The sequence below is a fragment of the Acanthochromis polyacanthus genome, chromosome 2, assembly GCF_021347895.1.
Source record: "Acanthochromis polyacanthus isolate Apoly-LR-REF ecotype Palm Island chromosome 2, KAUST_Apoly_ChrSc, whole genome shotgun sequence".
NCBI lineage: Eukaryota > Metazoa > Chordata > Actinopteri > Pomacentridae > Acanthochromis > Acanthochromis polyacanthus.
Window position 1 is genome coordinate 2,962,357 of NC_067114.1, and position 15,376 is coordinate 2,977,732.

The 15,376-nt window shown below is 38.8% G+C and overlaps 1 protein-coding gene across 1 annotated transcript in view; it reads right to left on the reverse strand.

Annotated features, from left to right (window-relative positions):
* The window catches only part of map2k5 (mitogen-activated protein kinase kinase 5), a 99,976-nt gene that overhangs the window by 16,838 nt on the left and 67,762 nt on the right, over positions 1–15,376 (reverse strand). The window contains 3 exon segments of the mRNA XM_022215726.2: positions 5,576–5,621; positions 6,519–6,561; positions 6,564–6,579. Of these exon segments, the coding sequence (XP_022071418.2) occupies positions 5,576–5,621; positions 6,519–6,561; positions 6,564–6,579 (105 nt within the window).

Below are 15,376 nucleotides of genomic sequence, written 5' to 3' on the forward strand. Positions count from 1 at the left end.
CAAAGGCAGGCATCCGTGACCTTATATCTCAGTTCATCACGGGCCGGGAAGGAAATGAAAGGCCTACAGGAGGACAAAATATAGGTAAAGGAAAGACGAGCGGGATGGAGGAAAGAGGGAGTCAAAAATAGAAGGAGAGAAGTGTGAAAATGTGAAAAAAGAGCACAGGGATCACCACGAATATGAAAGAAGTGGGGCAGAGTGGGAAGATGGAGGAGAGTTAGGGAAAGGAAACATTGACGGGAGCAGAGATGAAATGAAACCATGCGAGATACGATGACCCGAAGCATCGGAAAAACAGAAAGAGCCCGAAAAAGGAAGCTACGTCTAGAAAAAATACAAATATAATTACTTGTTGTCAGAGGCGGCCTGTATGCAGGATAGTAAAGACAATAACGCTGCACAGATCTTCTTCTTCTTTCTTGGGTTTCCAATTAATTCCTGAAACCTCCCACACCTGACAATTCAAGTTCCATCATACTGTTTGTTTTTGATAGCTTTCATTTGTACACCATTAAAGTCAACAAAGAAAATAATGATAGGAAATTGCTAACTTTACACAGAACATTTAGGGAAGAAGTTGGTCTGTTTTATGGCTTCACATTAAATATCTTCACCTGATTAATGGACCGTTTGTTTTGGTTTATAAAATGTCACAAAATGGTGAACAATGTCAATCAGTGTTCAAGAGACGCCCTCAAATGTATTAAACCTAAAGATCGTCACTTTACTGTCACAGAGGAGCAAAGAAAACAGAAAACCTTCACATTTTAGAAGCTGGACCATTTGACTTTTATAGTTTTTTTCCTTTAAAAATTACCCAAACTGTTAGAAAATTATGGAAACAGTTGATTAATCATTGCAAATCTAATGCCTAACCAACGTATTAAACATATTTCTTCCTGTAACACAACTGCAAAATCAGAAATATTTAAAACTCTGCAATATCTACATCTGTTAAATAAATTTGCACAATACAAATAAACTGGGCATTGACAGGTAAAATCATGGTTCAAAACAACAGAGAGTAGCTGTAAGTACTTCAGTGCTCTTCAAACCAGCAGCTATAATCATTCCTGCTGCATTCTTTTTGGTAGTTTAATCAGTGGCATCAGTCTGGTAACACAAACCAGCAACAAATCGCCTGTTTAAGGAGGTAACCAAACAAATGAGAAATGCTGAATTCTGCTTTTTTGTAGCCCGATGTCCAGGCTACTTACAAAGACTATAACAGACAAAGAGGTTTAATATATATCTGCTGCAGAGGATAATAAACACTGGATAAATTAGCTAACAAAGTCTCCAGAGTGTCTCAAATGCATAAACTGCATATTTACTCACTGACATTTGGTGCAACCTTTGTCCTTGTATTGTTTTTTACATGAATTAAGCTTTGGCTAAGAGGGGAATAAACCACAAAAACACAAAGGGAAGAAGCTCTCAAGTATTCCTATTCCTCCTCACGGTATAAACACAAAAGAAGGCCAGACGACATGTCAACTAGCAATTCAGTCAGACTCAGAGACAAGAGGATGCGAAACAAAGTAGAAGCAGCATCCAGGAGAACAATTAGAGCGGATAAGTCAGAAAAACAATGGAAGCTGCGTTCAACTTGAGCTGCAAGCAAAGTAAACTAAAACTTCCATTTCGTGTGGAGACATGACGTCTCTTTCCGACCAACATTTCCCTTCACTCTTCCCTTCTGGTGTGAGACTGAGAACATGCAATCTGTCAGCAGCTGTAGATTTACACCCTGCAGCCCACAACACAAACCTTCACCCCTCCGCTCCCACCGGACCCGGCTGTCGCTGTCCTTGGTCCTGACACAGAAACCCGAGAGTGTCGCAGCTCTTAAAAGGCGGTTTGTGAAAACTGCCGGTTTGGTGCGTTAACGCGGAGCTGAGAAAACCGTCGGGTCCACGCTGGGAGGGAAGCACGAGGCTCGACACGACGCCACAAAGAGCCGGAACTAAAGACGGTCCTTACTCATCAAACCGCCTTACAAAGTCACAGCATCTACGGCTTTGGTGTTTTAATGTACATTTATCGGCTGCTGCTGTCAGTTTGCACAGAACCAGGTCACCAGCAAGGAAAAATCAACACTGTCCGACTTTTTAAAGACACCTGCGTACAATAGGTAATGTATTCATGCACACTACTGGGCTTCTTAGGCCAAGTTTTACTTCTGTTAAATTTTTAGTTGCACCTCATATTGGTGGCATATTTCCAATGACATTAGTGAAACGATTCTGAGAAAAAATGCCCCTCTCAAAACAAGAAGAAGCAACTTGTTTCAAGGAACTTTTACTTTGAAATATGTGAAAAATCAGCCAATGGCACAAGTGAAAAATGGCTTGGAAAGATTTCTTTAAATAAGATCTGACATTTAGAATACTGAGATCTTAAAATTAGCTGGAAACATTTATTTTAAGTTATATTTTACCAGGGTGTCAAGCTTAGGTGTCTTAAAATAAGCCTGACATGCCAAAAAATAGCAGTTTTTCACTCAAAAATAGATTTTGGCTTTCACGTAAGCTCCAAATCTGAGATGTATTAAACTTATTTTGAGTTTTCTTATAAAATACAACTAAAAACAAGATAATTTAAAGACTGTTTGACTTAAGATACGTCGTCTTAAAACGAGTCCCTCCATCTGAAATGTCACTTTATGTGAATTTATCTTAAACCATGCGGAAAGAGACATTCTGACTAAAAATTAGACAAATGTACATAAATACCTAAAGATTCCTCAATTATCAGGGGTTTGGGGTCGTCACATTTTAAAATTTAGACCTCAAAAAATGCTTTACCTCCTGCTGAGGGGGCTATTATTTACAGCTGTCGATACCAGCATCGTAAACCAACACATTATTATTTAATTTTTGCTGCAGTTCATTGTATTAAATGCTTTTTCCTCAGTATCACTATTTAATCAATGCTTCAGTTTTTGGGTCCATTCATTGGTCAGCTATAGTTTTAGAGAAAAACAGCTGCAGCACAGTTCAACTCAGGTCAGAATCAAAGTTTCCAAAGTATGCGAATACTTCAAACAAAAAATGCATCTCGTTCACTGTACAGTTTTAATGTAGCACCGAAAAGAGAAAACACAAGGGTAAATACACTGTCAGGAAAGGCCAAAGTACATTTAGTGTTCTGTATTCATCAGTAAAGACAGCTTTTATGTTCTATTTTTTGACCTTGTAGCTGCTCAATGAGCTCAAAACCAAAGCGTTTCTGGAGAAAAATTAATTATGTAGCATAATCTACTAAACGGTAAAGTAGTTGATATATTAACCTGTAGAAAACTATTCTTTAGTGCAGGACAACCTTGATTTGAGCTGTTATTTAAACGTGTTGTGCTGCAGCATCACCTTATGGTTTATTGAAAAGCTCCATTCTTGTACAGCGAGTTTAGGATCTGTACGTTTGCTAGACATAGATTCTGCCTCATGGTAACTTTGACTGCATTGTTTCATTTTAAAACATGTGCCCTAGTTTAAAATTTTAAGTAGATTCCTCTTCAAACATGCATTCAGAGTGTTTGAAAGTTGTATGAGACACAAACGCTTTTATAACCTTTCAGATTTAAATGTTTGAAGGATTGGTTGCATCACCCTGTCAAACTTTTTGTGTTCTGTGGGAAATAAATTGATTGATGGTTAGACTGCGTGAGCTACTTTCAATTCAAACCGAAATTTCCTTATTTTAGCGAGGAAATACAAACTACATGCCTGTCAGGGGCTTTTGAATGTAACGTGAATGAGTAATATTAAAACTGTGCAAACTGAAACAGTATGCATACAGGAAGTCCTCGACTTGTGTGAGAAGCTGCGTTTCCATTACCCTTAGATATGCGCAAAATGTGAATACCGCAATAAAAAACTGGTAATGGAAACACCTGAATTTTGAAAAAGGACTAAAATATCGCTAAAAAGTTTTTACGCTCTCATGAGGTGGTTTTTCAGACGTTTCGATATTGAAAAATATCGCAAAAGCGCAATGGAAACACTTTTTCCGCAATTATACGTCACCGGACGTGACGTACCTGGTCACATGACCAGTTCTCTCTGAGTAAACATGGCGCGGTACGTGTGGACAGAAGAGGAGACCGAGACTTTTCTTGCCATTATTCTTGAGAAAAACATCACTGATATACTAGACAGCAAACAGCAGAGGAATGCAGAGTGTTAGAAGGAGACAGAAACAGGTTTCTTCCCCTCGTCCATCTTCCTGCAGTGAAATCTTGCGGGATGATATTTTACGAGAGTTACGATGCTTCTGCCCAGAACAACCTTCAATGGAAACACGTTCAAAGCGCAAATATACTTTGTCAAAATTTTAGAAATATCGCTTTTATTTTGCGAAAAACTGTAATGGAAACCCAGCTGGAGTTCCGTTACTATGGATCTACCTAAGTTGATTTTCACCCTAAGTCCGAATTCCAGCAAAAATGTAAGTAAAGCTGCTACGCGCATCAGGATATCGATCAGATCTTTGGAAAAGTCATGAATACCAACAACTTTCATGCACGTATGAATCATTTTACAAGAAGATAACAGATTGTGTTGCACTGTTTTTACAAGTTGAGCATTTTATTCTATCTAATCTCACTTCCATGGAGACGGCTTTCCTTTTCCTCCAATCATCAAAAGAGTCTGACTGATGCTGGGAGCCATAATGAAGGACAGAAAGTTAGTGAATGCAGCACAATCCAAGGTGGAGTACAACCAGAGAATGGAAACAAAGCCGTCTTATAGCGCCGTGTGACAACATCGTATTCATCCGCCAACTAGTTCCATGAAACCAGTTTTGACGTAATGACGAAACGCCTCAGGTCAAGGACGTCGTAAACCGAGGACCGCGCGTGTAAGTGACCAGAAAGGCAATTTAACTTATAAAAACTTACTAAAGTGTCCCCGTGAGTTCAGTTTAAAATTTGTCTAAGTTACAAATGCGACATAAATGTGACGGCAAACTTTCAGAATCTGGAGACCTAATTATGTGCTGCACAGAAAGACATTGAAATGAGAAGTTTGCATAGTGTTGGGCTTTTACAAAGGCAGGCACACACACACATATACACACACACATATACACACAGGCGCACACACACACACTCAAAAAATAATTTCCTTTTGTCCGTCGGTCAAATTTCCATCAGGCTATAAAACTTAATTTTGTAAACCAGAATGATTTGACTCTTGTACAACAGCTAGACCTCATTCATTCAGCTTGGCTTTAATGCAGTGAATTGAATGAATTATTCCTGAAGTAGGTCTTAATCCTACCTCAAGGTTTCTTGCTGACCTCTCTCTGACATCTTTCTTTGGTAGCAAAAAGTTCATTACTGTTGTTTCCACACAGCAATGCCAACTTGGAGGGTCCTTGACCCAAAACACCTCAATCACTGTGGAAAATACAATTGTATATTCCAAAAGCTACAGAGATAATAAAACTATGTTTAATTGAAATTTTATTGGAATGCATGAACATGATCACACTCTGTACACATTTATTCAAAACTTATATTTTGCGGTCCTTGGAGCTGCTTAATGGAAGGCTTGGTTTAACTTACCATGAGGTTATTAGGTGCAGGTCTCTCTTTGGGGTGCCGCCGCATACTGAGGAAATAAAAAAAGATACACAAGCAGTCTGTATCCAGCCACTATTCATACTGTTTCTAAGTGTGCAAGAGATGTTTTTGTTACAACTTTCATTTCATGCATGATTTTCATTTATAAATGAATGTTCAAGAGGAAGCTTGAAACAAAACCATTCATGGCATAAAAACCTAAAGAGAAGGTTTAATTCTCGTACAACACAGCGCCTTTATGTCAGACAGATTAGTGGATTCATGTTTCTGTGGGTGTCCTCCAAACCGTGTATACATACATAATCTACACTGGGGACAGTTAGTCATGTAACTGGTTTGTGGATTACAACGAAAGGACCATGAGCGTCTAAGAATAGTCCTCGGCCTGCACCAAGGCATGGCAGAACCTCAGTGGGTCCTGAGAGAGATGTACTCAGTTTGAGTAAATACAGCAGCCATGGGGGATAAACAACAGCTGCTAGAGTCGGCTAGTGAGTGCTTAACACACATGCACACACACGGCGTTTGTATGTGGTTTGGGTGTGTACATAGATGTTTGTCTAACTGTAAAGGTTACAAGAGGCTAATCAATCAGAAGCAAGCACAGAGTAAACACTGTATTTGTCCTGATGCATTAGATAAATCAATTACTCCTGATTTTTAAAAAAGGCACAGCTATTTATTGAATCACATAGCTAATGGCTAATACAAGCATAATGCATGAACACACACACACACAGGCCTATGCACTTTAAATCCCATTGTACACCATTATACCTTTGATTGGCCTGCTGTAATTTAGCTCATCCATGTTAAATGCAGCTTGTGGTCTTTGTGATTGTTCAGTCTGGCTCTGTGGGGCCAGAGATGGTTGCAAATACAATGAAGCAGGACAGAATTTAAACCAGGAAGAGTACTGACTCACCACTGAGTGATGAAGTGGACGAACTTCTCACTGAACTGGCCACGGGAAGAACTGGAGGATCCTGTGAAGAGGAACAAACGGACTGAGACAGCGAGTAAGATACTAATCTGGAAAAAGAAAAGCACTCAGAGAGCAGTACTCCTCCAAGGCTGCTCATCCCTCTAGATGGCATTGTCAGAAATGCAGCCATTTTTTTAAAAGAAATGAAGCATTTATTTATTAGTTACTGATCAGAAATCATGACAACAGAATGTGTCCATTTATACAGACGTACCCACAAACAAAATGACTTTGCACTGAGCACAGGTGTGTGTGTGTGTGGTGCATGTGTACGTTATGTACGGATACTGAATTATGTGACTTAAATATGTAACAGGCGGCGGGAATTGACGGGACTCAAACACCCCCACAATTCAATCAGTTGTTCTTTGTGTCATTTCCAACTAAGTCCTGATAAGTCCACAACGGTGGATTTGTAGTAGGAGCAGGTCATGTGATCTGGAATTAACACACTTCCTGCAGGTGTTTTTGTAATGGGCAACTTAGTGGATACAATTTTTGATTTTCCTAATAAAACTTGATACATTGCCAGAAAAGAAACATCTGTCATGATTATCTCAACTTAACAAAAAGAACACAATCCAAACTATTTCTGAATCAGCTCATTTTATTATCGTTTAACTCATTAGAAGGTGGTTGCTATTAAATTGGGACAGTTATTTAGTTGACATTTAGTGACATTCAGCCATTTTTTATTAATAAGTGATTGTTTCCATCATAAATAATGATGAAATTTGCAAAGACATGATTAAAAAAAAATGTATGCAAAATATATGTCACTGATTTAAAAAGTCCAATTATATATTGACCCATTTGTCAATTTGTAAATAAGATTGCAGGCAGCTGATAATGCTAATTAGAGTTCACCGAATTTCTAACTAATGTTAAAATATAATGGAAATAATTTTGATCTGTAAGCGTGGTGAAAGGTGGACAACTTCAAATGTTTATAGAGGTTTATTAACAATGCTTTGAAATTTGCACTTTATTGGGTTTGCAAAGGAATGCACTTTAAAAAGACAATTCAAAAAAATATAAGCTAAAAAGCATAAATAAAAATATTAAGAGTAAATATGTCAAAGTGTGATTAACATTTTTTTAAAATCGATGTGGTACATGATTGGGTTTAAAATTAATCAGATATAACAATTTATTTGCTTCAATTATATTCCAAGTGAAAACTGACAAAGCATTAATTAAGTAAAATAACATTTATGTTAATTAGATAAAATTGTTTACTTATGAAGAAATGTCTATTTGCAGTGGGTTGCAATTGAGCAACGTTCCTTTGTGTTTCTAAAGATTTTTCACTTTGTCGACTTGTCAAGTTATTATCTCGTCACTTTGTTACCACTTGCCGAATTAAACGGCTAACTGTAAAATAAAAGAAGAAAAAAAGCAATTGTTTGGTCAATGAGTGGAGTTCAGCTCGAGCTCAGGTAGATAGAATCATCCTTTTTCAAGTGGGGAAACTGCACGTTAATTCTCAATTCATCCAATGAAAATCGCTGGTCATTGGAAATGGGGGGAAAACTCGACACACACGGCAACACAACAAACACACTAAAGCTGCAAAATTGGAGAAGTAACTGGATCTTTTTCAACTAGAGCGCTTAAGAGTGTTTGAATAAGGTCGAGTGCAGTATTAATCAATATGTCATTACACGATTACTGACACAACCGATGTTCAAAGAGTACAGTGCTGCTGAACGAGCCTGAGTTCGATGAAGTTCAGAGTCAAGTACCTTTCTTGAATAAAGACTTTGGTATCTGACCTCAAGGTTACACACTGCACTCTTTATTCCCGGTGTTCATGGCAGCATTGAGTGGTGTTTGGTATTCAGGTTTGAATGGACCTGTCATGGCTGGTGGGTGACCCAGCAGTCAACCAAACTAATCAACAAATCTGGTGATTCATAAGGGGGAAGTGCAAATGTAAGAGAAAGTGTTGCAGATTAAAACTATTACGGCTTAGATTTTCTTGAACCATGTCTGTACAAAACCCAAAGTAGAAAGGAGTAGAGGAGCGAGAAATATCACCGAGCAACGGCTACAGTTTAACTAGAATGTTTCATAGTCTAAATACTAATTGTTCTTATAATTGAAGAGTAACTTCAGCCCCAACCAACGGCCAGAGAATATCGGAGGATGGACACAACTTTGCCACAGACGGAGATTAGTGTGGTGGAGAAGCATAAGAGTTACTCCTATTTGAGGCGTTGGTTCCAGCCTGAAGCTCTTACGGTCGAGGTAATTTAAGTCTAAGAGAGGATGGGGTCAATTAAAATTAGGATAGAAGTTCTGTGGTGCATTTACAGAAGTCTAAAGCACAAATCTGCACCATTACTTCCAAAACGAAAACGCGAAGTAGAGGGTTCGCAAAAATCGAATGAATTCCTACCAATGATGAGTCTTGAGGAGTCGCCCCCTGCTGGTTGTTAAAAAGGCACTTTGTGTTAGTTTCACTTTTCAGATATGGAGGCCACATTCATCTTTGATATTCAGTTTCTGCTCCAACTCTCCACAACCCTTTAGAGGATAAAGAGATTGTAGTTTATGATGTGATGATGTCTTTTATCACTGTTAACTCCTATCCTCTAGTTTACAGTCCAATAAAAGAAGAATAAGTGAAGTACATCTTTAACTTTTACATGGACAAAGACTGACTCATGTCTTTCAGCGACTGAATCAAAACGCTCGTCCACCAAGAATCACTTTCCCACAAAGGATCATTATAATAAAATAAATTTTAGTTGGTTAGAGACCACGTGTGCAGCTTTGTAACCTTTTGTCATGACGGTAACTATAGGAGCTCTGTGGTGTGTGTCAAAAAGTTATTCCTACTGAAAAAATGTTGAACATTTTACGAAAAGGGCTCATTTACGCATATTCACTTCTTTTCCTTGTTTTCACCACAGTTGTGAAGATAATCACTGGCTTACAATGTGTTTTCAGAGTTTGGCTAGTGTGATGAGATGGCTGGTATTATTCATGATGTCAACAACGAGGCTTGGGAAGGAAAAAAGCAGTTGTTTGGAGACACTTTACAACCAGTATGATGCTGCAGAGAAACAAGTGAGTGTTTTGTGCTGGAAAGCCTTAAAATACCACCGATCTCAACAGATATCTCAAGATGCACCTGGACAAAGAAACTGTCGTAACAAAAGATGTAAAAAGCTGCATTGAGCCGTTTGAATGAAGGCTACAGTTCTGAATGGCAGTCACTCACGTATGACATTTTTCTTGAATAATACTCTTTGTTTTGTATAGTTTTACAGCGAGGAAGGATGTGTGAGGAACCTTTGTGCGGTTTGCCTGTACCAAAGCATGATTTTTGGGCATTTTTTCCCCCATGAATTTAAGTTTTTTCAAGTATTTTATGTTTGGATTTTGCTGTACTGGGTTGAGGAAAAGGGAAACTCACTGCAAGCCTTTGTTATGATGATGTTTTTTTGCTTTGTTTTATCTGAAGATTAAGTTCTTGACATATAGTTTCAAAAGCTGCAACAGTACATTCAAAGGGACTGAAATGCATCTATGGTGGCTTTTTCTGAGTCCTTAAAACTACAGGGTGTTCCATAAGTTTCCATACACAGGAAATGTATATTTTTATGTTTCAGGTACCCTAGAACATGTGTTTGACACTATCTTTGGTGGCACCTGAAGGCCATGGTGTATCAGGTGAAGATACATGAATCATCTCAAGGAATGTATCACCAACGCCATAAGGGAACAAAAGGCCTGAATCTGTGGCAGTGGTGTTGCCATGATTTTCACTAACATTTGTGTTTTTGTTCAGTTTTGCTGCTTAATGACACCAGTAAGAATGTTCTCAATGGTAGCCCACCACAGAGTGACCAGATTTGTGTTGACATTCCACATTTTTACTAGATTGTGGAAGGTATAGTCTTTGTTGTGTCTTCTTAGCAGCAAAACTAATGCTGCTTCTCCACTAGCATCTACTCAGCTCGACTCTACTCGGTTTGTGAAGTTTTCCATCCGGATGTAGTACCAGGTACTGTTTTAGTACCTACTGGGCCGGGGTTCCAAGCGAGGACACACCAGACCTGTACGAATGACGAGGCTGAGACTTTTCTGTCTTTGGTGGCAGACCAAAGCGCCCAGAGGGAGCTGGACGGTGCGACTCGCAACAAGAAAGTTTATTAGGAGGTCTCTGAGCGGATGGCTGTCCACAGATACAGCAGGACAATGAAGCAGTGTCGAGAGAAGCTGAAAAAGCTCAAAAGTGACCATCATCGGTCCATCAAGGACCACAACGGCTGGAGTGGGTCAAACCAGAGGTGTTGGACATGATTTAGGCAAATGGACGCCGTGACGGGAGGGAGAGTGGCCTCGACTCCTCCGCTGTATTATTGGAGACCATGTTGGAGGACGGTGAGTGATTTGTGACTCCACCCACGATGAGGTGGTATGAAACTGTAATGGAAAATTACCTGAACTGAGTAGAGTCGTGCCGAGTAAGTGCGAGTGGAAAAGCACCGTAAATGCCCGAGAATCTCACAACTGCATTTGAACAGTTTTGGACTTCATAAAATTACCATTGATCTCCTTTCTTTTCTTAACATTCAGGTGGAGGTTTTTGTTCTGGCACCATAGATAGGTCCCTCACCGTCTTCCTAAAAGCGTAGGTCACTGCAGTGTCATTTCACTATGCCGTTAATATGACATTTGGCTACACTGTCATATGTGAGCAGATAGTAGATTAATAAACTAAAGGAACAACCTTGTGGTGTTATTATATTCATAATGATGGTAGATGAATAATTGGTATCTACATTCACAGTCTGTCAAAAGGTCATAGAACCATTTACACATGGACCAGAGTTTCCGAGCTTTAAGACCAATTAAAATAATACCACACTACTAAAGGCAGAACTGTATTCAACACAGACGACAACTTATAAAAGAGTTTTTATACACAGCTAATACTGAAACTAATGTTTAAAGACTGAAATAGGAACTTTATGATGAATAAATGTGTTTTTTCTCAGGTCAAACCCTTACATAAAAGCTTTTTTAATTATGCAAGACTATACAATATATATAAAGTCTTTTGAAGATAGAACAAAGTGAATAAAAATTAGACTAAAAATGTCTACAGTTGTCTTTAACTAAAAGGGATGAACAATATGAGAGTTGAGGTTCACCAAATGTGACTAACCTCAGATGGATATTTCTTCAAAGGACAAAAGATTAAATGTAAATTACTGCCATAGTGAACAATAGTATGTTCTGACTCTGTGTGTGTGTGTGTGTGTGTGTGTGTGTGTGTGTGTGTGTGTGTGTGTGTGTGTGTGTTCTTGTACTTGCTACATTGTGAGAACCATTTTCTGCATTTAACTATCAAAGTGAGGACATTTTTACAAAGTGAGGACATTTTGGCCGGTCCTCACTTTGAAACAGCCATGTTTGAGGGTGAAGACTTGTTTTTAGAGAACAGGTATGAATTGAGGTTTGGTTAGGGTTAGGGTAAGGGTTAGGGTTAGGTGATCAGTTGTGATGGTTAAGGTTAGGGTAAGGCTCTAGGAAATGCATTACGCCTATGGATGTCCTCACTAAGATAGAAGTACAAACGTGTGTGTGTGTGTGTGTGTGTGTGTGTGTGTGTGTGTGTGTGTGTGTGTGTGTGTGTGTGTGTGTGTGTGTGTGTCAGGCTTCCTACACATCGTCTATGGAGGTTCTATGAACCGTGTCATGTAGAACAGCTGACCCTCTATTACTGCCCCACACCTCATTACTCCATCCATTTTCCTTCTCTAGCTCTGCTTCTTTCACTGGATTTTACTGTCGGCACGAAAAGCTCTCAATAGTTCTGCTTATTTTTACCTGTGACATATTTAGAGAGAATGTGTCAGCCACTCTACAAATTACAAATCTGTATTCTCTTTCTTTATAACAACGCCAGTAAACACTCAGCAGACAGTCCAGTATGAAACAGTGTGTGAAATGAAACGGGATTAGCTTTCCCCCTCTGGATTACTAGAATATCCATCTTCAAGACAGAAAACAACAACGGCAACAATAGCAGAACTGAGCCAATCCATCGACAAATGGCAGGTTTAAATCAGAATTTAGCACAAGTGCACAATATAAACTGGAGCTAAATATTCTAAACTTTGTCATCTTACAGCTATCGCATTACTTTTAAGGAGAACAGCAGAGTATTTGCAATAACAGCTTAAATTCACTATATTACGTCAATCATACATAAATAAATAGGTTGCCTCTACTAATATTTCTACATAATTTGACAAGAAATGTGCAAATGTGACGTATCTCATGACTGAACACTGAATGATTTGAGGCAAAGAACACTGAAAAATAAAAACACAAAAAGAACTTTTTAAGCTGAATATACATTTAAAAAATAGTTTGTTTCTACTAGTATTACTCCGTAATAAAAAAAGGACAAATGTGACATATCTCAAATTCTTAAAGGAAAATAAAAACCAAAAAAAGGTTTTAAGTTGATTATACATAAAAGACTGATTGTTCTACTAATATTTCTACATAATTTAAAAAGAAATGTGGTGTATCTCAGGCCCAAAAAAGCTGAAAAATGAAAAAATTATAGAAAGAAATAAAAGTGATTTTGTATTTTTGCAGCAGTGGGTTTTATGGGGTTAAACGTGGAGACCCCACAGCAGGAAAGGAGTACAGCTTGGATTGCTGAGGTTCAAATCTGTCATTTTTTCCACTACTTTGTCTGTCCGTCTTTGTTTTTGATGACAGATTCAACCCTCCTCTGTGATGTTCTGCTACTCTTTAGAGACTGTTATTTTCAGCTGCTCTTTGCTGGAGGGATTGTTCTGCTCCGTCTTTCTCATTAACGCACCCCAAAGCTGTCCTATTGGATTCAGGTGAGGCGGCACATTTGGCCACAGGTTTTCACTAGAAAACTCTGTGCTTTGAATAATTATGCTGGAATATTCCTGTTCAGCCAAACTTCTGGAGTCATCTGTCAGATGGTATTTTAGGATATCCTCAGGCATTCATGGTACCATCTATAAATGGAAAGTCTGAAAACACCCCACATCATCACACTCTCACGTCCGCTCTTCACTGCCAGGACTGTGCATCCACTGTGGTACACCTGGTAGGGTTTGCACCAAAATGCTGTCTGAGCTGAACACATTCAACCGAAGAACGTGTTCCTAACATTCATCAGGCATCCTTTCATTTCTTAAAGCAACATTTCATCTTGTTGCCAAAGACCACATAGCTTTTCTTTCTCCTTCCTGTCCGTTTGTCCTGAACTTTAGTGTCTCTACGGCTTGTTCTCTACCTTTGAATCCCTGCTTCAACTGTGTTACAGCTCATTTTTAGTCGGTCACTCATCTGTCTGTACTTTTTTGAAATCTATCAATCAAATCCTTGGTAACTACGAATATTTTCAATGCAGAGCCACGATGCAGACATGCAGAATGAAACAACCTACACCGGGCTTTGCAAAAGTTCTGTTTACACTTGCAAAATGCAAGCAAAATGAACACAAAGATTTTTTTTGCGCAATAAGAACATTTTTTATTTTCCAAATATTTCAATACATGTGTTAATGATAATATTAATCAGAAATGTGGCCACCCAAAAGTTTTAGCTTATTGCACTAAAAAACCAATGCGTACATTTTCATGAATGTCTCAACAAGCGTAACAGAACTTTTGCAAAGCCCGGTAGAAAGAAAAAAAAAAAATTGCATGAAGCTTAAGTAATGACGCCATGGTTGGTTGGTGTCATTTTTGAGCGGATTTGCAGACAAAAAAAGAAAAAGAAAAAGAAAAAAAACAAGAAAGAAAAAAAAAGCAAAGCCCGGTAGGTCTAAAACTGAGAAAGTTCTGTGTTCACGGGTTATTTTAAAACTACGTTCATACAATTAGTATGAATAAAAACCACAGGTGCATTTTATATACAATCTTTCTAGAGTATTTGTTTTAGTTCTTTATAAGAGGTAATACTTCTTCACTAATTTAGAAATAATGCAATTATTGAGAGATGACACACATTTGAATAAGTATACTTGCTTTTGTTGTCCACTGTATGTACAAAAAACACAAACTACTCAGATACGCACAAAAATCATAAAGCCCGAGTCCACACCAGGCATTTATTCAAATCCAAAGAATTAAATCTCTTTACATGTGAAGCCCTGCTGTGCCATTAAAAACACCTCTGGGCAGTGTTCATTCCTTAATGCTCTGATCGGCAGCCTCCCGCAAAGCATGATGCATGAACCCATTTAAATTAACAAAGGAACGGCTTCCTTCTAATCTCACTGCACTTCACAGCTCGGCCGCCGCTTGGATGAGCAATATATCACCGCTCATACACGTGCACAAACACGCATGTACAAACAAATGCCCTTGAGCACTTCACACCACAAGCCTCAGTATGCACTCTGCTCGGGACGGGAGCACCTAATAATTTGCAACCACTATATTATGGCGCGCACACACAGAAATAAGATCAATTAGAGCCACTCCATGTACAGAGTGTTGGCTACACAGCTGAATTATGTGTTGCGTTGGCTAAAGCTGATGCAAAATCTCCGTCTGCACTTTCCACGTCCGCAAGCACCTTTCTGCAGACAAACACAAAAACACACACACTTATGCATGTATTCATGTCTCCAGCTGAGAGGAACACCGCTGCAGCTTTGATGTGGCAGCAGGCGACGGCACAAAAGACGAGCAGGATGATGAAAGCGGCCGAATTATTCCTCCGGTCGTCAACGTGCTCCGCTACGAGACGGAACACACACCACGAGGGTACGAGGGTAC